The sequence below is a fragment of the Perissodus microlepis genome, chromosome 13 (assembly GCF_051167445.1).
Source record: "Perissodus microlepis isolate ML-2025 ecotype Zambia chromosome 13, ASM5116744v1, whole genome shotgun sequence".
NCBI lineage: Eukaryota > Metazoa > Chordata > Actinopteri > Cichliformes > Cichlidae > Perissodus > Perissodus microlepis.
Window position 1 is genome coordinate 21119887 of NC_140473.1, and position 24407 is coordinate 21144293.

The 24407-nt window shown below is 37.8% G+C and overlaps 2 protein-coding genes across 4 annotated transcripts in view; one reads left to right on the top strand and one right to left on the bottom strand.

The window, feature by feature from the left end:
• grid1a (glutamate receptor, ionotropic, delta 1a) overlaps positions 1 to 24407 on the bottom strand; it is a 260539-nt gene that overhangs the window by 196564 nt on the left and 39568 nt on the right. The window lies entirely within an intron of this gene.
• LOC146375113 (uncharacterized) lies at positions 12533 to 24221 on the top strand. The gene is made up of 3 exons (XM_084948128.1): positions 12533 to 17025; positions 17162 to 18188; positions 24004 to 24221. Exons 1-2 carry the CDS (start codon positions 16753 to 16755, stop codon positions 17309 to 17311), a joined length of 423 nt encoding a protein of 140 aa, XP_084804254.1. The 5' UTR covers positions 12533 to 16752; the 3' UTR covers positions 17312 to 18188; positions 24004 to 24221.

Sequence of the window (24407 nt, forward strand, 5' to 3'; positions counted from 1 at the left end):
CTCTGCACTGATTGTTTGTTTCGCATTGTACTGTATAGGTGAGTTTTGCTAATACTATGTAAGACAGGCAACATTTTTGTTACATATATACTTATTACTATAAATGCTATGTGAATGTTAACCCTACACTTCACCAAAAATAAGAAAACAGTAACTCATTTCCACTTGTATTGTATTGTACTGTATGCATTTGAATACGTAGCTTGTAACCGCTTATAGTCAAAACATGAACACTTCTAGTGTTCGTGTTTTGAATGAATCACATTAGTGTTTATCCGATGGCATATTATGACTCTTTGTATTGTTTTGGCAGAAGGAATCGGTTTTGAGCAGAGGGAACATGGTTTTTAGTGTCATGTTTCATTTTGCATGAGATCTGTGAAGTTTGGACAAAGCAGTTAACTCTTTTCAGTTTGTTTTCAGAGTTTTGAGAAATTGAGCCACAGTTTCTGGAAATGTGTTTACACATATGGTAGAACTGTAAGATATCCTAACTGTGAATTATTATTATTTTTTTTATATCTCAGATGTGTTCTTTAAATTCTTGCTTTTAAACATGCCTTGACTTGCAGTCACACTAGTTTTGAGTTATAGCTTCATAAAACAGGCTAATGCAGGCTTTTTCATTCTTTATGAAGCAACTTTCAGGTCGTGAGATTTGATCTTTGTTACAACTTGTTGTCAGATTTGCTGTTGTCTAAACAACAGCAGTCTTGCAACTATTTGGACATGTGTTTGTTGGAATGTAAAACCACACAATTTTGCTAATTTATGAGGTTGCTTTTAAGATATTCATGGAAAAGACTTTGAAAAAACTGCTGATCCCACGAAGAGACAGCGGGGCATAAATACTTTTGCTCAGCATGCTGTATGGGAAAGATAAGATGGCATAGAGGAGTGGTGGAAAACCGCGGAGTTAAAAGGGTTTTCAAGACCAATCATTCTCAGCATCGTTTTCTTTTTTGAGGGGAACTGCCCTGGAGCAAGCAAATATAATTTGCAGTATTTATTTGTATGTATAGCTTCTTGAATAAAGGCTAAAGACAGAAAGCGAAGAGGTAAGGAAACACTGTGCTGGCTATGTGTATTTCTGTTTATGTGGGAGGAAGCTTTTTGGATCTCCAAAGAAGAAAATTGAGTTTCTTATCTGTCCCTGTGTTTCAAGGGGGATAAAAGCAATCTTCAAATGGCATCTGTAGTCGAGGAGCACTTGAACCTAATCAGCACCCGTCAGACCCAAATGGACCACAGGAGCGGTTTTGTGGTAAAAGAAGCTTAATGCCAATCACACCACCGATGCTCACATTCACACACATCAATCAGCTGTTCTCATATGGTCTAAGGTAATGGAGGCACTAAAATCGGACACCAGTTGTTCCTCTGGAGGAATAACAAACACTCTGACATTGAAAAGCACAGCTTTGCCACAGCAACACATGCAAGAACCCTGTAGTTAAGGGGCTAATCACAGCGACAACAGCCATGACCCTATAGAGGCTGTTCATTTGTTTCAGAGCCAAGAAAAATGCTTTTCTCCTCTTTGTCCTACCATGCTGACACTCCTACAGTATACAAAGGCTTTGCATCCTGCTAAAGCATCCCCCGCCTCCTTCATCCACCAGGTTTTTTTCAACATTCCATTCCTCTGAATTTTAGAGGACATGTTGGACTAGTAACAACTCACATTCAGACCACGTGGAGAGGTAGCATTAAATGTCACTGCAGCACAAATCATTAAAATTGACATTGGTCTCAGAATTGTATTATCACAAGTTAACATAGAATTTTTTAAGATGAGTACATAAAACATTTATGCAACAAGGGTCTAAAAGAGTATGTGAAACAATCTTAATTCTATTTAAGTGGATTTAAAATATAGTTATGAATACAGTTAACTTCACTTGATATACTTTAGCATGCATCTCCTGAACACACTGAAGGTGGGTACAATTTTAACAAAATTTTCTTTTATCTTTCAAAATTACGCATTTACTCATTCGGGGAATTTAAATCCCTTGTGCACAACAAAATAGTCAAAGTGTGTCATTTGTTTGTTATTATATTTATGCGCATACAGAGTAAAAAACATTAAAGAATTCAATTTCAGAGCAAAACCACAATACAAATATAATTTTACTCATGATCACTAACCTGGAAAGTTCATTATTTGGCTTACATTTTCCTTCTTGTCCCCTAAGGCTTTCATGTATAAGTAGTATAAAAGCTATTTGTTTCTAGTAAGAGATAAGTAATACCAAGCAGCAGGTCGCTCAGATTGATGATTCCTTAAAAGGCTGCTGACACAAACTTTCAGTCATTTTATTTGAGTACTTGCATGAGTTACCTGTTGAGGAACAACCTCCAGATGGATGTGCCACTTATTGTTGTGCCACTGTGATAATTCTACCAGCCCGAATGTTGCAGACTTTAGTGCAACATGGTATAAACTTCTTGATCGTATGCTCAAAAAAGCTTTTATTGTTGGACACATGAATTGGCATTTACTAAAATGTGACTTTTGTTTTCTCATAACTTGAAAATATAGAGACAAATCTAAGTAAACATGATTAAGATCTTATAAAAACAAGTTATTTCTAGTCTATGAGGATTTGACAGAAATACACTGAAATTCTAAATCATATCATATTTTTTTCTCTATCCCAGTTTTTAAAAATTTGCTAAAGCCTTCCACCCTTTTCTCAAACCTCTAAACAATCCAAGTTTCAGACTGTAAACTATTTAAAAACATCCAACTCCTCTGGCAAAACCAAATAATCATATCAAAACAGTTTTATCTGTGCTCAAAACCAGTGTTCTCAAATGAAATCCAAACATTAAAAGATGATTACACCACTGAGCATTCAGTGTCTATAATGAATGAAACTAAGGTCTAACTAGATGAAATTGTGTAAAAGTTTTCCAAAAGTGTTACTGAATAAATTAACTTAAGACATTGGCTCAGAGAATAGGAGCAAGCAATTCAAAACTGCTCCTTTTTTACTGCTCTTTGAAAATAAGGTTTTAGTTACACTATTTTCATACAGTTTTCACATAAGAAAAATAAACTAAAACCAAATTAAGCAATATTGATTCAAGCCTTACGAACTATATTATACATTTGTGTAATGAGTTCTAGTTCCACTGGGGCATTTTGGAGAATTGTAGGGATCTTCTCTTCTTCTGCTACAACGCCATGCTTTTTTCAATAGCTGCAGAATGTGTGTTAGCATTGTCTTGCTGAAACATATGAGGCCTTTCCTGAAAAAGACACAGGAATGGGAGTATATGTTGCTGTAAAACCTGTTTATATCTTTTAGAATGTCTGGTGCCTTTGCCATAGGCACCAGCGCACCAATGCAGGTTTTTGAACTGAGTGCTGATAGCAAGCTGGATGGTCCCTCTCCTATTTAGTCCAGAGGATGTGGTTTTCCAAAAATAACTTCAACATTTAAGTCACCTGACCACAGAACAGTTCTTTAAATTTGCCTCAGTCAATTTTAAATCATCTTTGGAAGAGAGAAGATGGTGGTGTTTCTGGATCATGGTCACACTTGGCTGTTTCTTTGCATGATTGAGCTTTAACCTGCATTTGTGGATTGCACGGTGAACTGTGTCCACAGACATTGAGATATTTTCATGCCTATTTTCAATGCATTGTTCACAGGCATGAAGCATTGATGTTTGCCTTATCTCTTCTACACAGAGATTTCTCAAGAATGATTTGATGATATTGTGGGGTTTTGTTTTTTTTTTAAATAATGTCATATACAAAGTCATAGGATTTTTATATTCAGGAGCAATATTCTGAAATGGCTCCACAATTTGTGGATGTGGTTTTTTTTGCAGATTGGTGAGCCTCCTCGTATCTTTACTTCTGAGAAACTCTGCCTCTCTAATGCTTCTATTCATACCCATTTATCTTACTGTCCTGCTGCTAATGAACCTAATTAGATCAAATTACATTAAAAATGTTCCTCCAACTGTTTATTTCTAGTACCACGTATTTTTGTACTCTTTGTTATCCCCATACTAACTTTTTTCTAAATGTGCTGCTAACATCAAATAGAAAATTAGCTCGTGTTTTTTTATGAAATGCTAAAATAACTAGCATTAGCATTATTGTCTAATGTCAGTAGGTTTAAACTTGGGTTTAATCTTTTCCTGTGCTGAGAGTAAATGGTTTTCCATCTTTTTGTGTCTGCCCTGGGATAGATTGGTGACCTGTGTACTATACATCACCTCTTGCCTATTTGAGGACAATTTGAAAAAAGTCTTCAATTCATTGCAAAAATGTATAATATGTAATATAGAATGATCAGATAAAAGGGGGGATATTAAATGTAGAACAGATCAAAGTTTGCTCACAGGTGGCTCAGCACAGCTATAGCTGTATATCCATGTTTCACTGAAGGAGTCAGTGAGGAAACACAGTTAATTAACCTGTGAAAAGTTCACGTACTTGTTGAAGCAGTCATGACTTTTAATGACCGGGCTATAAAACGAAGGCCATGTTTTTAGAAAATGGCAGGGAAAATCTTTGAAAGGAAAACAGTTTGATTCTTATGAATAGTAATGAGATTACTGTTAGACTGCATTTGGCTATGAAAAGATCCATCATTGTTATCGGGTAGGATGGGCTCCATGCCACTGTCTGTCTGTGTGTGTGTGTGTGTGTGTGTGTGTGTGTGTGTGTGTGTGTGTGTGTGTGTGTGTGTGTGTGTGTGTGTGTGTGTGATACAATGACAAACTCCACCTGAACCCACTTAAATCCTGCTTGGCTGGACATTGAGTGGTCTGAACAATTTGGAGAGGGTATCCCATGGAAAGCAGGAAAAGAGCACTGCCATGGCCACATGACGCTTTGTTACACTGTCAGTCTCCAATGTTACACATCTCAAAAATCCTATAAGCACAAAACTGCTCTAGTTGGAGCTTATTTATGCTTTAAGGATCTGGGCACACAAGGTGGCACTTAAGCCAAAAAAACATTTAGATAGTGTCAGTGGGTGGTACTTTCCTGCTGTGTAACCATAGCAACATTCCATGTAGTGAGGCTGTGGCCTACATGCTTTCTTGCTGTAAAAGTAACATTTCTTTAAAGTCTTGCTCCTTTTTAAAGCATGCACATCTGTCATCTGTCAGTATGTGCGAGATAGACGTGAAATATGCTGTGAGGTTTTTTTTTGTGCTTGTGCACAATAATTCTCAACTAGCTGGCTGTAACTATCACATTGAATTGCTATTCTAATATATGCAAATGATGTGCTAATATATTTAAACTTAAGTGGACGTGACAGCATAGCATACAGTAAATGACTGTTTTGTAATAGGTTTAATATTCAGTGAAACCACAGTGATTAGTTTGGTGTAAAGACCTCGAGAGTGTTTTAATCATCACAAGGTTGTAGAAAAAAAACAAAACAAAAAGCCTAAACATGAAACACCAAATGAGAAAGACAGTGAGAAAATCTAACAGCTTCAGCACAAAATCCATGAGAAAAGGCAGTGAGCTTAAAATGGTGAGCGACCGCTTTGAGCCAAATGTAGAGTGAACACTGGCAATGACTTTACAAGATGAGAAGCACTCAGGAAAAACCTGGGATGTGATGATGATGATGTGGGTCTCGAAATGCTGCTGATTTTCTCTCTGGTTGGCGCTTCCTATTTTTGTAAGAGAGAGGAGCTTTGTTATTATTCTTTTGGTTGACACAATTGTGCTTTAATTTAGTGGCTTTTAGACATAATTATATGTTGTTTTTAATTTGAGAAATTGAGTTTTCAGTTTTACAAAAGGAATAATGTAGTTTAAATATAAACCTAAGTTTGTGTTGTTTTTTTTATATTTATACTTGGTCATGTTTTACCTCTATTTTGATAGTGACAGTAGAGAGGAAGGCTGTGAATCACAGACAAGAACCGAATGAATGAAGTACATGAAATGGTGTGTGGCTAGGATTTGAACTAGGGATTCCTTCCTGCAAGATTTGTCGTTCCTAACTGCAGAAGGAAGACCTCTAGCAAATGCTACACGTCTTTGCTTCAGCCTGCTTTGTAGGTGGTAACTACCTTTCTCATCTGGGCAAAGTGGTAAGATGCAGATAGACATTGTAAAGTTCCAGCAACATGGCTTTACTCCCCTTTAGAGGCAGTGAACACAGTGTACAATCTGGCTGCTAACAGTTCTGCTCCTACCTGGGCACTTAGACACATTTTAAGTGCTGTAGCTACCTGTCAGCATGAGCTCTCACAGATGAGAACATGTACTATAAGCATTACTCTCACTCTCACACACACATAGAGCATAGGGGAACCTATGTCACAAATACATTATCCATTAGGCCACCTACCTAAAGAAAAATGTTCTACCTCTAATGCAGGTATCCATTGCTCATGGTATGTGTGCCTATAGAGCCCACTGTTATTAGGGACATAAACACAAAAGCAGACATTAGCACAAACGCATGCACACGCAAAACATAGCAACACAAGGAAAACAGAAGTCAAATTGTTTATCACAAAACTAAAACCCCTTGGAGATTAAAGTAAGGTGACTAATTAATTATCAATTTCACAATATTTTTAAGATAATGAGTTTTGCTTGACGATTGATGAAAACAAAAGCCGACTATATGGTAAGCCTGCTAGCCAATGAGCTGGCTTCCATCAACTGATTTCCTGTGGGCAACCGAGACTTTCCAAAGCACTGAACAAAGCGTAATCCCTTACCGCACAAACTCAGCATTGAATGGTAGCCTATAGAAACAGCTTGTCACTGAGCAGAATACAAGCAGATTGTGTATTGGAAAAGTGCTGCATGTTATTTCTTTTTCAGTTTACCAATATAATATTAGTTAAAATGATTCTTCCACAAGAAAAGTATACCACGAAACAACATTTTTGTAAACAATTGCCAAAATACGACTCTCATTGTTAGAAAGCAGAAGGAAATGAAATATAGATTGAGGATGTAAACTTGAAAGCAGGAGACTGTGACACATTGAGGTTTTGGTATTTATGCTTTGAGTATTTGTTTGCCTACATATGTTAATGTGACATTATGTGCCAACATGTGCATTTAGGTAATACAGAAATGAGAGGCAACAGGAAGTGAGCATCTCTTTCTGTTTGGTCCTTTGAGACATTAGCGTCTGTGTCACTGAGTAATTATCAAATGATTAGCCCACAGAAATTCACCAGAGACTGGAAACAGATCCTCAAAGCAGGATTACGGTGGCCTCTACATATTTGATCTGTTGTCTTTTCATTTCTCCCTATTCTTTCCTACATTACTGAACAACTTAACATTAAACCTCTCAAAACCCATAAGCAACCATGCAAAAAGGAAGAAAACACGACCCTCTGTTACGCAAACAGCTGGATACACAAATGCAGTTTACAGTGACAAGGAGTACAGGAGTGACACACAGTGTATGTCAGCTTGAATCCAGAAGCATTTTTGTTCCTTTCTCTTTCATCACGTTTTCCCTGTGCAGTGTTCGTCTCAACCACTTAACGGTTGCACAGTCTCATCCAAACTGACTGGCTATGAGCAGCACCCTTGGAGTTTGTACCAATGTTTTTCTGAATGGCTTAAAACAGGAACTACAATTTTTTGAAAACATATTTGCAATGTCCCAAGATTTCAAATTTAAAACAAAGGTTTTCACCTAGTTAGACTAAATTTATCTGAAATCTGTCTTTTTCAGCACAGTGATTGCAGTTCATCATCCCAACCACAGGGGGAAGATGTCAAACAAAGCACAGATGTTGTTTATTGATTTTTTTAATGATATAATTTAACAAATATATCCCAGGTCTGAGTTCACAGCCATCAAGGGTGAGTTGAAGGTTGATACGAGTGATGGATGGGAACAATCTCAGAGCCAGAGGAACGGGACTGTGAAGAACAATAGCTCTTATCAACAGTGAAAAGCATAAAGGGATTGCTAACTAAATATAAACAGTACTACATTTGTGGCTTTGCCTATCAGTGAGAGCATGGAGCCAGTTCTGTTGTTATTATTTATCTTAAATATTGACTTTTATTGTAATTTTTTTATCTCTAACTGGCATTTTCCAGAATTGAAAATGTGTATTTAACCACCACACTGAAGAGTGAATTTTGGTTTATTTAATAACTCTGACACATGGCTGTTTAGCAACCATGAGGAAGGCCATGCATGAAGTTTTTTTTTTTTTTTTGTCATTTGTGTACTCGAAACTGAGTACTGGAAAAGAGAGAGAACACAGCTCTTTTCACAGCAGTCACCTTAAACACAGAGGCCTGCTTGAATCTATCCTCTTAACCATGTGCTCTGCAAGACAGATTGAACTGAATTTTTAAATTTCATTGACATGAAAGACTTCTGAATGTGAAAAAGGTTTAGTTACCAAAGACAGACGATTTCACTAGAAATACCAGATCAAGTTAGCATTTTCATTGGACCTGAAACTCAGAAAGAACGGTTGAGCTCGACTACAAGGCCTCCCAGCTTGTTTTTTTTTCCCCTATTTTGTTGTGACTGTCAAAATATTACTGTGACTAGGTAAATGTTGCCAATGTTCTATTTTTAGAAATTATCCTGAGAAGTGTTTGGCATGCTTTGGTTGCATTAGTGCAGATTAACTGTTTTGTTAAACTGTTCATTTACCGTCTGTGTGACAAGGTTTGAACAAACTAACTGTATTTAGAAATCTGAGAAACAAAATGTACAAAACCAATCTGCCCAAAGCCACCTTATTTATTTTAAATGCTTTATGCTATTATTATTTGAGTACTGTTACTGAAAAAGCATTGAAAAGATCAGGCTTTTATTTATAATTGGAGCACAATGTAGTGTTGCTACTTGAGTATATCTTTCCACTTCTGGCATATGATAAACTACTGTAAGCTACTATACCAAACAAATGGTGGTCATAATGTGATATAGCCAAGTGCACTTCATTTACAAAGCTAGATTAGCCACAGGATGAGAGATATTTTCAATTTCAAGCCTAAAATTGGCTTAATTAAGGCCTCATTATGGGTGGAGAATATATTGGAAGGCAGTGACTACTTACACAAAAAAGGTCAAAAACCAAAAAAAGAAAGAAAAAAAATTCCTTTCTGTAGAATTTATTTAACACCTTTTTCTCAGAACTGGCTTTATAAAGTGCATGAAAGGAACTTCTGTATTTTTTTGACACTGTAGTGCAAAAACCAAATCACCCTATTAATAATTTTGTCTATGCTCAAACCCAAACAATGGTTTCAGATCATACACATAGTTTTTCTAACTTTTTATAGCATAAAGTGACATCCTCTGAACAAGATTTTCAGTTTATTTAACAAATCTATTGAATTTGTCACTTAAGGCAAAACCTTGTGCAGCAGTTAGTTAGTCATTTCCACAGCGAGTCTTTTGTTCTGTCTTCCTCCCCTCTTCCCAACCAGTCGCGGCAGATGGCCGCCCCGTCCTGAGCCTGCTGGAGGTTTCTTCCTGTTAAAAGGAAGTGTTTCCTTCTCACTGTCACCAAAGTGCTTGCTCAAAGGGGGTCATTTGGGTTGTTGGGATTTTCTCTGTTTTCTTTGTATTACTGTAGGGTTTTTATCTAACAACATAAAGCACCTTGAGGAAACAGTGATTATGATTTGGCGCTATATAAATATAACTGAATTCAATTCAATTGAAAGTTGGGCCCAGTCACACAGGTCTAGAGACCAATCAGCCACTCCCTGGCAACAGGGGGAAAAAAGAGTATGAAGTGCACTTCATTTCATAGTGACCCAGTAACCAAAGCAATCGGAGGGACGTTTTCAGTGCCACACCCATTTCATAACTGATTTCACATAGTGGCAGCCAGCAACTACTATTACAGTAAATGGAAGATATGGACATACTAGAAACACAAGAATGAATATCAGTAGGAACCATTACTGCCATTATCACATGTAGATCCAAGAACGTACTTAGAATTTTGGGGGGGAAAAGTAAATGAGATCCACAAATTGTGTCTAAATAAAGCTCAGTGTTGTGCCAAAAGAAAGAGAGAATAATTTGGTTCAACGATAGTGATTCAGAATTTTAGTGATTTAGAAAATTTTTTATCCTTTGCCAAATCTATTGCTCCCGTAGGAGAAAGGTAACATTCAAGAGGACAGTTTGATAACAGCACTGTGTACTAATATCATGCTGTAAAGAAAAATGACATGGAAGATTATTAATCATTAAACTTCTAAAAGCTGAAGTACAAAATGAAAATGACAAGCAATATGATACTTTTGTAATAAGAGTGAAATAGGACAGTCATTTGAATTTTGTTTCACGTTGCCATTGTTATCATTAGATTACCCAACCCTCACTAATAAGCCAGTTTTGTGTCAGTTATATTCATCAGCTGTATGAACCTCTTTCCCTGTGTATAGCCCACACTAACATATTCCTCACTGCCTTTATTTTCTTTCACCATGAGCTTTCTATACTCCATGCATATCACTTTAAGCAACCTACACACATTATGGCACACACATGCACACGCCAACTGTGGTATAGATACAGACGCACGCACACTGGGCACGGCTCATAAGGAACATCCATCAGCACTGAATATACACTTGTGAATCTAACGCTCAATAAAGCAAATATAAACCTCCAGTTCCTGTTATCTGTCTTCAGCAGGAGCCAAAGCTGTGACAGAAAGCAAAGAGAAGAGAAGAGAAGAGAAGAGAAGAGAAGAGAAGAGAAGAGAAGAGAAGAGAAGAGAAGAGAAGAGAAGAGAAGAGAAGAGAAGAGAAGAGAAGAGAAGAGAAGAGAAGAGAAGAGAAGAGAAAATGAGGACCAAGCCAAACAGATGGATCACTGCATCAGCTTCCCTACAGTAAGTGTATGTGAAATAAGGCATTATTAGAATACCAGACACATATACAATAAAATCTCCACTGTCATAACTGCAGCCACAGACACCTGCATTCTCCCCCTCTTACATTCCAGTGGAGGGAAGTCCATTAAGCAGAGACTGAGTCTTGAAAGAGGAACTGAATCTGATATTTCTAATGCCTCTTTTGCCTTTCTCTTATGTTTTCTTCATAGCTCTCATAATCTCAATTTACATAACATCACTAAGCTCTTTCTCTGCAGTGACTGTACTACATGTTTCACTTGCAGGAGTGCAACTGAGACATTATACAAAATACATCCAAGACTATGTTTGCTTAAGAGCATTTCAGCATGTTACACACAATATTTTATTGCAAATATGGGTTGTAGCTTATAGTATATGTGAATGTCCAAGACATGAACTCATCACTGCTAATAGGATACATCTGTGCAATGACAAATTAATGAGATTCATGTCAAGGCATTAACAAAGTGGATTTACTGGTCACTTTTGAGATCAGCCTTTAGGGTGTACTGTCACCATACAGGAGCTAATTTCACACATACTGTTGGTTTTCAATATAGATGGCTTCAAACTGTCCACTGACAGTACATTTAATAAATGAAAAAAAAAACTATAATAAATATTTTAATGTGGAGCACCAACAACAGAAAATTGATTTGGATTTTTACAGTCAGAACATGCCCAGTGTATGAAAACAGACTTTTTTGTGGTTTACCGTATCTTGTAACATTCTCTGGCTACTTTATTAAAAAGATCTGGTCAATTCATTAACCTAAATATCTTATGAGCCAACTGCATGGCAGCAACTCGATCCATTTATGCATGTAGACATGGTCAAATTAAAAAACTAGACCTATTAACAGGAAAACATCAGGATTTCTTTTCTAAATATAGGGTTTACGAATGCAAGACTAAATCCACTATTATTTCAGGCACAAAGCGGATAATAGGCATAAAATTGTAGAAGACGTTTCTGCTATAATCTTTTTTCTGTAGGTGTTCTTGCAGTCCACTCCTGTATTTCTGGATCGGAATTCAAAGCTACTCTAGCGAAGTTGTAGAAATAAAAACATGAAAAGTGCCCCATTCATAGATGCTTTGTTGAGTTTTATATTCAGTATTTCTCAGAAAAAGGTGCCAACAAGACACTTCTTCACTCATAACAATATGCAGAATCATTTGTATTTTTTGTTTGTTTTTATCCGAACCTTAATCTTTTTTGTTGGGATTTCAAGACTTTTCTGTTTATTACTGCTATCACCTAATTGCTTAAAGGATTTCCACTAGCGGTAGAATGTAAATTGCACATTTGTATGTTTATACATATGTTCATCTATCAGCGTGTGCAATAGAAAAATACAAGACACCTACTGAAAACGACTGCAGTTTGCAAGTTGTCAGAAACTCCACAGGGTAGCTTTAGGACATAAAGTTGTGATGGCACAAAGTTGTGATGGGACTGCAATGTTTCAAAGGCACTGACAAACAACTTACAGTACTTTATCATACGGGGATGACTTGGTAGTATAATCCTGTGCAAAGAAGCATGATATAATAAGTCTAACTTTAGGAGTTAAAAATGTCTCTGAGAGTCTTACAGGTTGCACTAGGGCAGCGGTCCCCAACCCCCGGGCCTTGGACCAGTACCGGTCCGTGAGTCGTTTGGTACCGGGCCGCGAGAGTTGAGGCTCGGGTGTGAAATGTATGGTTTTCAGGGTTTTTATCGGTTTTCAGCGTTATTTTGTTATCGTTTTTATCATTAACTTGGTTTTCCTGGGTCTTTTCACGTGTGTTATGAATAAATCTTCTTTTTTTTCGGTACCGGTACTAGTTTTATTTTGTTGTATTTATCCGCGACACCTTAAAGGCCGGTCCGTGAAAATATTGTCGGGCATAAACCGGTCCGTGGCGCAAAAAAGGTTGGGGACCACTGCACTAGGGTAAAGTTTCTGCACTCAACTGCCAATACATATTGTTCCTTCCTTGAAAATACAGATGGTTCTTGTCTTTGTCAGTGCAATGAATCCCCCTAGTTGGTTGGGGCATCCTCCTAGCAAAGCACATCACTCACAAGTGAAGTAGCTGGCAGCACCATGTGTCATAGTGGTAGCACATGTCACACCCCCCTCAGGCTGACAGTAGGGTTTGTAGTATTGGAAAAGTGCAAGACTCGGGCAATGTGCCATTTCCAATTGGCAGGAAAACTGAGAAAAAAATCCCCTAAATGAATGGTCTATATGCAATGCAGATCATGCAAAAAGGAGTTCAAATGAGATATTGCTCTAATACCTTGTGTACAGTGTTTCTGCAAGCAACAAATGCATACAGTGTCTGACACACACAGAGATGTGTAGATTCGCCTGAGCCAGCCCAGCGTGAGACACTTTTCATGTGAATGATTTTCTCCTTCTCAGGGTGGTGTTTTTGGATCTTGGGGATTAGCTATGTTAGTTGGTTAGCACACACTCTGTTGTCCCTGCCACCTCATGAGAAAGGCCAAGCTTCAGTGACATCCGCCAATAAGACCTCCACTGGCCCCTGTTGCAGTCGACATAAACCACTGCCTTCCCTCTGGCCAAAAGCTTGACCAGTGCTGATTTCCTTCCTCACTCTGCAGTCATTTATGACTCTGCCTCATGTTATCATAGCCCCAGGTGAAGCCATGCTTCCCTGGAACGAAAGTGGGAGGGAGAGGCTGATAAGGGAGTGATGGAGGGAGAAAGATAAAAAAAGAAGAGAAAGAAATGAGAGTGGAAACAGGGAAGTGAGCTTTGAATGTAAAGATTTTAAAATCTCATCAGAGATCCTAGATGGAATTCCATCTATCCATTTTCTTCCACTTAATGAATTCAGAGTCATGGGTGAGGTAAGCTTACCCCAGCTACTAAGAAGGTGTTGGTTTTTTCTTCTTCTCTGTCATTCATTGTAGTATGGTGTAGCTGCAGCATCAATAAAAAAAATAAATGACTTGCAATTTTTTGTTCAGATGTAAACAAAACTACATGCTTTACTATGTAAATAAAATATATTCAGGAAATGCAATAGTCACGTTGCCATGGAACCAGTTTGAGAAATTGGGTATTTCTGTACAGTATGTATGTATGTACTGTAAGTATTCTGCTTTCTGAGAGATAAAGAGTGTGTCACACTTTGAGCATTGCTGCAGAAATAACTATTCTTTTCTGTTTCTCAGTCACTTACTATGATGACTTCTATATAGTGGCCAATAATCTTCCTCATTTTCTTTTTTTGTGCCTTCTTCCCTGAGTGAAGCAGATGATAGTTATATTTCTAGAAACACTTGAACATCTTTAGAGACCATTACAGGCGAGGGGTGTGTTTGTAATGGAGTGAGCTGCGACATCCCTGTTGCAAGATCCATTTTTCTTTCATTCCTAAATCCTACCATGTAGTCCATAATAATAAGACGTCAGGAGACAGTTCACAAACGCACGGCCAAAAGAAGAATTTCACTCCAAGTATTTTACAAATAAACCTCGTGCTCTTTGCACAGATATGCACACTAAGGTAGCTGACATTTGTCTGGGAATGTTTGAACAATGAATTTTTACCCATCCAGCATTTCAAATGTTAGATTAACTGGTACGTGTGTGAACATCTATAAAGAAATGAGATCAGACTAATACAAGAAAAGATCTCGGAGGATGACTTGTGTTTGACGGATTATTAAAGAAAAGTGAAAGGAGTTATCGGTTCCTGTTATATCCCACTAAATTCTCAATCTTGACTTTAACCTTTTACACAATATTAGTCAAATTCAATAACTTTTAATGGCCCTCACCTTCTTGGGAGATAATGTTGATTAAAAACAACAACGAAAGACACAGGAAATTACTATACAGTGTGAGCCACAATCAATCTTGTAGCTATTCACAGCAGAAGAAACATTATTGAACAAGAAACATTATGTTTATATACTTAAAATATACAGGAAATAGGCTGTTGGCTTTATGTTAAGTGAAAGCCTTTCATGACTGAGGTCTTGTTTGACCTGAGTTGATTTATGGGCTGTCAAATGTCAAGAAACTCAGGCCATTAGTTGCTGGATTAGGATCACTACTCTGATTGAAATGTAACATCAAAGGATAATCCTGCAGAGTGTGCAAAGGCAAAAATATTCCGCAGGGATATACAACAGACTGAGAAATTTATATTTATAGATGCTGTCAGTGAAATATATCTCAAAGTGAGACATCTTCAAGCTGAAAATCTTTCTAAATGTAAATTTTGACATGACACCCGATTTGATGTATTACATTGAACTTTTCTGTGCAATTTTGGCAGGAAATGTGTGTTCCACAGCTCACTTTTGAAAGCATGGCCACATGTTCCCACATGGAGGGCTTTTACTTAGACTGCAAACACATTTCATGCTGTGCAAAAGCTTCTGAATTTCTGCGGTGAGCGACAATAACATAAAGTGTTATCTTCTAGTTGGCTGTATATGTAGGAAATGACATTTCTTGCTATTGATTTGGTTTTAATGTTTTTGTGTCATTGCTATTAAACATACATAATTTTAATGAAAATGTGTTGGGGGTTTTCATAATTGGGATGACCAAAAAAGATGTGACCATATTCTACAAAACATTCCCCACCCAAACCACCATTGCCATCAGCATTCATAACCTCTGTATCATATCAGCCAAGGGCTTCTGTTTCGATTAAACTTTGCTCACTGCAGGACGACATTTACGTGAGAGGACAGCTGATATTTTCACACTGTAATTAGAGGCATAGGTCAATGAAAGACAGAGGCAGCTGCTTCACACCCAGCTCTTACTACCCGGCAAATCAGTGCTGACCCAGCCAGCAGAGCCATAGAACATCTTGACCCAGGGCTGCATACATTCACTGGAAGATGCAAAATAAAATTATACGAATGTTTTGAAAATGTAAGTCTCAAAATGTTAAGAATAGGAGTTACCGCCTCTATTTTTTATCAAAAAGGGCACCACTATTGTTTATGCTGGTTCAGTGCATCTTTTACAGTTTTTCTCAAATGCTAAAACACAAAAGCCAATCCTCTAAACCAAATGACCAGTTGTCTAAACATATTTACTAAATCTAGCCATCATTTACCAATATCATAAACACATGTCACATGAAGACACAATTCACAGAACACAATCCTCCGTTGTCATAAATCTAAACACATCTTTCCTTGCTAAAACACAAGTTGCAAAAGAACTCTGCTCATATTCTCAAATGAAAGCTCATGTGATGCAACATGCTTGCCACAGTCAGCAATATTGGAACACAATGAACACACCTGGCGTCATTCATTACACACAACGACTCAAAATTGAAGACACTTGTTGCTAATGCTGTGACCAAATGTATAAAAGCAAGTTCAGAGTGCACAGCATGCTGAAGATTCCAAACAAACACAATGGATGAAGGCAGAGTCAGGGGAAGAGGAAGTCGATGCAGAGGAGGGAGAAGAGCTGGCCAATGAGGAAGAGGAGTTCAAATGAGAGGAGGAAGAGGAGCAGGCCAACGAGGAGGAAGAGGAGGCCAACATGGGAGAAGGTCCAGGAGGGAGAGCAAGACTACCTCGCACCATCATTACGGACGAGATGCGAGCAACAGTCATTGACCATGTCATTGTCCATGGCATGACAATGGCTGAAGCAGGACTAAGAGTCCGTCCAAACCTGAGTAGGTTCACCGTGGCCACAATTATCAGGGCATTCAGACAACACAACAGGTATTGTACTCGATTGCTTTCTTTGTCACAATATAGTTTTACAAACCTGTGAAAGTAGTCTATTGGTTTCAAATCAGTTGTGACTGTATTGTAACACATGTCAATTGACAACACATGTTTCTTTCTTTAGAGTTGAAAGAATGCCACATAGAGGTGGGAGGGTTGCCATATTTACAGCGGCACAAGAAACCCTCATTGTGGATATGGTTCGTGGGAACAACCTCATCAGACTCCGGGAGATCAGAGACAAAGTCATTGCCGATAATGTCAACTTTGAGAGCATTGACGATGTCAGCTTGGCCACAATAGACCGAGTTCTCCGGCGCCAAAAGACGCGGATGAAACAGGTCTATAGGGTTCCCTTTGAGCACAACTCTGCGCGACACAAAGACCTACGTTACGAGTATGTGCAAGTAAGTATACATCCATGTTCACAGTACAGTTAGTGGACATACTGTGTTGCTCAGTGGCCTACATTACTTCTGGACAATACTGTGCTACCTGATTGACTGTTGTTCTGAACACCTGTGCACTTTCACATTTTCACAGAGGATATTACAGTTGGACGCGATGGCCAGACCTCATGAGTACCTCTTCCTGGATGAGGCTGGCTTCAACCTGCAGAAACAAAGGCAAAGAGGCCGTAACATCATTGGCCAAAGAGCCATCACTGAGGTCCCTGGCCACATATTTGATTAAATTGCTTGACTGGGAGGTTTTATAGCTTGCAAAATATTGTGACAGCCAAGAAGTAAAATAGCACTTTGCACTTTTGCTAGAATCTCCATATCAGATTGGCTAAAACAAAGGGCCTGTTGATGTTTGTTACTGATTAGTTTCCTAATGTCATTAAAGCCTCTCCACTTCGTTGACTGCTTTTATTGATCTTGAAGTCAAAGTATCACATTACTAGAAAAGAAATGCAAAAAAGGTTTATTTGTTGGAAGCCAATCAGGGCTATCTTTTCAAGAATTACAGAGCTGTTTTTTCTTTCATTAACCTTAATTCTAAACCTTTATTTGCATATTATTGTTAAGGTCTGCCACTTACTTAAGAAATAGCAAGACTTTTAATTTAAACTGCCTAATTACTTTGCAATTTGATTCAGCAGATACAGTTCACTGCTATTTTAATTAGGCTACCTTTGCATTACTGTCTCAAATTGTTTGCTTAGTTAGGGTTTTATATTTCACAAAGTTTAAAAAGATGTATTTTCCTGATCAGTCCTGTTGTTTTCTATCTTCCTGATGTAAATGTGACTCAGCACATCTGCCTACTTACCTCCTACGCCAGTTGTACTGGACTGCATAAAAGGCAAGTGACGTTTGAGAAGGTGATTACAACCTGTGTTTCTGCCTCTGTTTCTCTCTCTCTTTCTCTTTCCCTCTGTGTGAGAGCTCAGCTGGGTGTAGCTGTGCTATTACCCATGACAGCGCAGAATTTTCATCAGATTCAGGAAATGTGGGGAGAAGCCATGTTGGGCTCAAGCAGGATAACCAGACGCTTAACTGACTTCAAAGACTGACACGCTGCCAAACTAGGTGGTAGCCACTTTGTGACCACCTCCAAAAAATGTGTAAGTGAGCTATAATGAATAAACTGTCAGAGCAAACACATGTGAACATACCAGTATGCAGCATGCTGATGGTGCCATGCCAAATTAAACACTCACACAGGTAGAAATATTAAGACGTATTAGATGGACTCCAGGCGATGATCATGTCATGTTTTAGGAACCGCAGCTGTTTACTGATGAACATATTTATCTTACTAGGCAGTCATTAATTACTGCGTATGACCATCCCTGTCCTTAGAATGATTATCTTTCATAATGATTTTTTTTTTTAAAAAAAGAGTGAGAGATATTCTTATGTCAATAACTTTTCATAGCAGTATACACATTATACGTGCCTAATCATGGTTTTCCAATACAAATAATCTGTGACTGTGGAGGGTTTTTTGTTTGTTTGTTTGTTTTGCTTTCAGCAGTACATTTCACTGCAATGTGTCACTTTAAAAAGTGTTAAAAGCAGAACGTTGACAGAGAGAAACTGGTGAATATGCAAAGTGTAACATCTGCTTGGTGATTTTATGAATACCCTCTAGGCAAGTGTAGACACTATATGACTTTTATGTTAATATGTGTAGATTTCAGCTTACGAGTAACATAAACAGAAATAAAAGACAGCACAGGCTTAATAATAAAAATCATTGATAGTCACTGGATGTTCTTCCAGGGTTAATGATGAAAGAAGTTCAAAATTATCAGGATGCCCTACCTTACACCTTGTGCACAACTGCACAATTGCAAGATAGTTAGAAATATCAGTACCCATGCAACCCATGAATGCATACAATCAATGGACCACACAAATGTCAGACATATCTTCAATATACACAAGCCATAATGCAAAATGCCTAAATAGCATGACCTGGCTGTGCCTGCCATTTGAAGAAAATCCTGAGGAGTAGCAAAAATAAATCATTTGTTAGAAAAAAAGAGAAGAAAAAGCACTTTTCTAATTAGGCTTTATGAACAGCAGTTGCCAGGAATACATTAATATGCAGAGATCTCTGACTCAAACCTGACTTTTTAAAATCCAATCAGTCAATTAAATTGATAAGATATGACAAAACATATAATCAAGTAATAAAAACTAGATTAAGAGCCATAATAAAATAATCAAGTGAAGTGAAGAAACGCTTATTACACGTTTATTACATTTTAAAGATGTCAACACTTTCAGTTGCTCTTACATCCTGCAGCAGTCTAATTCAGTGTCTCTAGGCATAAATGTTAAACACTGCCTCTCCAAGGCTTTTGTGCTGCTCTTTGGATGAACTAACAGACCTGTGCCAGTAGACCTGAACCAGTTTGGCTCGAGGGGGAAAACTAGTTCAGGCACAAGGCCATAAAGTTCTTTTAAAGCAAGTAAAATTATTTTAAAATCAATAGAGACTGACAGGCAACCAATGTAGGGACTTAAAAATATGATGTGTTCTCTCCTTCTGGTCATGATAAGAACTCAGACTGCAGAGCCTGAATGTAGTTGCTCTGCTAGTCTATCTGAATATTTTAAGTAAAATAGATAGCAAAGTCAAAGTAAATACTCAAGCATGTTTGATTGTGCATCGCTTTCTCTGTCACTCAAGTAATGGGTCACACCTTAGCAAAATTTGGGAGAAGATAAATGAGCCCAACAGGATATTTAAGGATGTTTGAAAGGAAATCAGTTGTTTTGTGGGGACACACAGTCAGATAAAGTGTGTGTTATCTAAATACGTTATAAAAGAAATGCCACGTGAAGTGGTCCTGTACGTCAATACTTGAGGAACCCCACAAAAAGGTACTTAGTTACCATTAATTGCACGAAACAAAAACACAAGATCAAATAAAAGGAAAGCATTCTTATTAACCCAATGATTTCATCAACTGCATCAAAAACTGTGCAAAAAGATTTATTGAGCTGGTCTGTATCTGATCGGAGTCAATGGTTTGGAGTTAATTTTCATTTAACCTGTGCTTGTGCATTCCTAAAAGCTGGCTGCTAAAAGAAGTTCCATATTTACTACTACTTTCCTGAACATTTCAGCACCAAAAAGAAAACTAAAATGTCCAGCTTGAACACACGCGGTACTCTGGGAGAATTTTCAGCTGTTGTTTTGTGCAGCTGACAGTTCAAGTAAATACAATTTGACATGCACTGTGTCTTATGTGAGTGAGCGAGAGAGCATGCATGCAGGGTTTTTGAATATGTTTGTTTGTTAAATGCTCTCTGCCTGTCAGCATTCCTGTTCCCGTTTCCGTTTCCAAGTAACTGCTAGATGCGATTAATCTAAGCTGTATTCAGCAACAGGAAATCTATAGAGAATAGATAGCCTTCTAACCAGTCCTTTGTATAATTGGCAGGTTAAAGCTCATCCTGCCACAAAGGGCCTAAATGTATACATAAAATGTAAAGCACCAAATAAACAAAATCTCTTAATTCAATCAGAGATGAACAGTGTGAAACATACACACTTCTCAACAGGAGAAAAGCACTCATTTCTTATGGTTAGACATTTTACCCTTATGGTTCTGTTCCCAGAGGAACAGACCAACCAAATTCACTTTCTCAAATGTAGGAAACACAAGGGCGATAAGAAGAATGACAATATTATTTTGGGAAACTAATTTATCAGTACAGAGGCACCGGAGATTTGAGGTGTAATGATCTGATTCACTGGCCATCTTGAGAAAGGTCAAGACGAATTTAAATGTCATCACCGGTGAATCCTGGGGAGTTGCCAGGACTTCAGAAATAAACACAAGACAGGTATTGACCTATGGTAGGCTAAGGCCGCCCACTGCTGCTTTAAAACCATTGGCCACTGACAGATAATAATTAAGACATCCAAAAGGTTAACTTTTATCTCTCGTGATGAAAATAATACTACACTGGTCTTGAGGTAAATCAGAAGGGATAGCTTACATAAAATAACAGCTCAAAGTGCTAGCTACAGGTACCTATAAAATAGTACATCCCATGATTTCCCTATGGACTGCATCAGCATCAACCTTAAAGCACTCTTTGTATGCTAAACCACTGCATTAGAAGCACAGTGATTGATCTCAGCCCCCCGCCCACACTGACAGAGGGTGATGCAGTACCTAAAGTCCTGACTTTGTGCCAAGCAGAAGGAGATGGCTCAGAAGAAACTGGTCAAACAAAGGGATTGTAAGTAGGATAAGAAGAAGAGGAATGAAGGAAATCATTTTGGTAGAATTTAATTTTGACCAGCTGACTTGTGCATTTAACTAATTTTAGTGTCTTTGTGCTAGTGAACACTGCTAACACATAACCCCATTTTTCCTCCACTTAATTGTATTAGCAATGTGGTGAAAAATATGACTGAGCTAAAACAAGGATTTAATAGATGGATTATTCTTCGACTTGAGTGGCCAATAACATTTATGTTAGAGTGCCTATTTCATGATTCATGGTTTGTATCTGTGTCAGCTTTATTTGTCCCAGGTTGGTATTTTATTCAGATAAAAGGGCACTCGAGGAATGCAAAGCAATAGTCATGACCAATACAATATAAGAAATATGCACACAATAAACCAATATGCAGTAAAAAAGAGAGATCTTCATGGCTTATGATGGTAAGAACACGCGCAATATCGTAGCCTTAAAGCAGATATAGTCCCTTAAATACTCAAACATAGATGCTACTCTTGAACAGCAAGTAGATAAGACAATAGATTAAAAAAAACAGCCATCCTGACCCTTCTATCATCGCTGTTATGAACATATTATGGCCACCATCATTATCATCCACTCTCTGACATGGGGGATATTATGGAAAACAAGCTACAGCCTCCTCAGCGTTTGTGTGTGGCTGAAGCAGAGGAAGAAAATGTTCTTGGTTCTATCACTCTGCATGGGAGCATTTCCTTAATCCAATTTTTGTGCACTCTCCTCTAGAAATTTCGATCAACTGCTCGCAAGATCTCTGCTGGATAAATAATTCATATGGTCCTTTTGGCTTTTTCATTAAAACTGTAAATATCATCACTTAACTACACTATTTGATATGTGACCTGAACATGGCATAAATATATATTTATGTATGCATATCTTTGCATACTTTCATCATTGTGTACCTTTAACCTTTACCTTCCAACTTTAACCCGTACAAAAGTTTTTTCAGCCCAGAATGACTCACACCTGTTTGAGTTTTACTGACATTAAAACCGGAAAAAAAAACACTGAAGGAACAGTTTGACATTTGGAGAAATGTGCCTATTCGTCTTTGTCTGCTCGGTGTATATATAAAACATGTGGCGCAAATATACCTTTTTTCTCAAAACGTCAAACAACTCCTTCACTGACCAACTGTCCCCTTATGACAGTCAAACTCTGCATAAACTCGCTTGCACAACCCCTGGACTGCTGGACCCCCTCCAGCAGTCAGTGTTTGAACAAACATCCACTGTGGATGATTTTTTTATGAGAGTACACTGTTGCCAAGCACAGTGAAAATGAACATGAGGTGTGATTGTTCAATCTTCTTTAGTATACTGTATCATAGTGAAAGACAGTTGATGCTGTAACCAAGACTAGTTTTACTTTATTTACTGGCCGATGCAACAGGAAGTCAGCTTCTTTTGGACAAAATAATGTAACTAAATAACATCAGTGCAGACGGCTAAAGACAGCAACCTTAATATATGTTTTCCATATGCATTCACCAATCACAGCAATTATCCCAACCTCTGTGACTAGCTAACTTTATAGACTACCCAATTAAACATAAAATACTACTGTGTAGTGTAATTTTAATGTTGCACTAACATGCTGTTATCAACAATTATTCTACCTATATTAATGTCTCTCCACCTATTTCTCCGTGTCTCTCTTGAGTGCACATATACGTCTGTGTTTGAATGTCCACATTATTGCCTGTGTAGCACAGCAATTGGTTGATAACAGTTTAATCCTAATAAATTCCAGTCATCTAAATGATTAGGGGGTCTCATGCAGCAAGGTGATCAATACAGAGATAGAAGATGTAATGTGCTATAAGCGGGCGGATCTTCAGATCCCCTTTGCTTTTAGCTATGTAAGACTACGTGGACTTTGTGAAAAGGGAAGAACTGAAGGAGAAAAGAGTAAAGAGGACTGCAGCACTTTTAATTTCTAAACAGCCTGCCTTGATGTTTTGTCAAGGGAGAGCCAATTGGTGATTCACAGTCACAAGCTTTAAATTGATTAGTCCCATAGTGAGGAATACAACAATCTCCAAAGCACTCACACCCAAACACAAATCTGGTAAATCAGATGAGTATCAGTGATCAATTTCACAAAAGTAAGTGAATCTTTACGATGTACGCTAATCCCTGAAATACACAATCCCTTATTATTGTTTCTCTGTTAAGCTCTGTAGATATCAAATTTGATACCTGCACATAGGCTGCTTTTTTGAGTATAATTTCTCAGCAGTTAGTAAATAAAATCGCAAACTACAATTACTGTATTAGGCTCAAATTTAAAAAACAACATTTAAAAAGTAACAGACAAAGTTGTTACATTTTTATTGGCATTACGAATTTTTAAAACAACATAGTTGTAGTTTAGTTTTTCAAATTGCATAACTAAACACCAACAGACCAACAGCCCAACCAACACCAGTAGAAAAAAATGTTTAGATTATTCCAGATTAGTATTTTTGTATTTTTTGGTATAGTAGCTACCTTGCTTACACAGTGGGGTGTGGATGTTTGTAGTCTTTTCTCTGAGTTCTTTAAATTAAGTTTATGCTTACGTTCAGTAAAGAAGATCTATAATCACTCATCTGTCTCCGCTTTGCATGGTTTTAATTGGTGCTCTCTGTCATTCTCCCTTTAGACTCTCTTTTGTGCAGCTCAACTCCTCCCTGTCTCCACCTCAGAGATACATTCAAGCCTCAGTCTTCATCTTCACCACCGCCAGCGTCTAGAGTCCGGGGGGTCCTGCCTTAAATCATATCATTGCTGAGATTTCGTTCTACCACGATGGGTCATCAGAGTCGAATCGCCAAATACATTAATTTATCTATCTCAATAAATCATGTTCAATTCTTCCAAGTGATCTCTCCTTATTGAACTACCTGCTGCTTCACTGGGCTAGCTATAGGATCCACAATACAGTTAGGTCTATAAGTAAGTATCTCAGAACAATGACACATCACAGTGTTTTTTTAATTAAACAATCAAGATGTGACTGAAGTGCAAACTTTCAGCTTTACCTCAAGAACTTTTACAAAAGTACCG

What these genes read in the sequence shown, in the direction of transcription:
- LOC146375113 (XM_084948128.1), top strand. Translation starts at nt 16,753, where the DNA reads ATGCCACATAGAGGTGGGAGGGTTGCCATATTTACAGCGGCACAAGAA. An exon ending in TACGTTACGAGTATGTGCAA is followed by an intron (nt 17,026 to 17,161) that starts GTAAGTATACAT and finishes ACATTTTCACAG; the next exon opens with AGGATATTACAGTTGGACGC.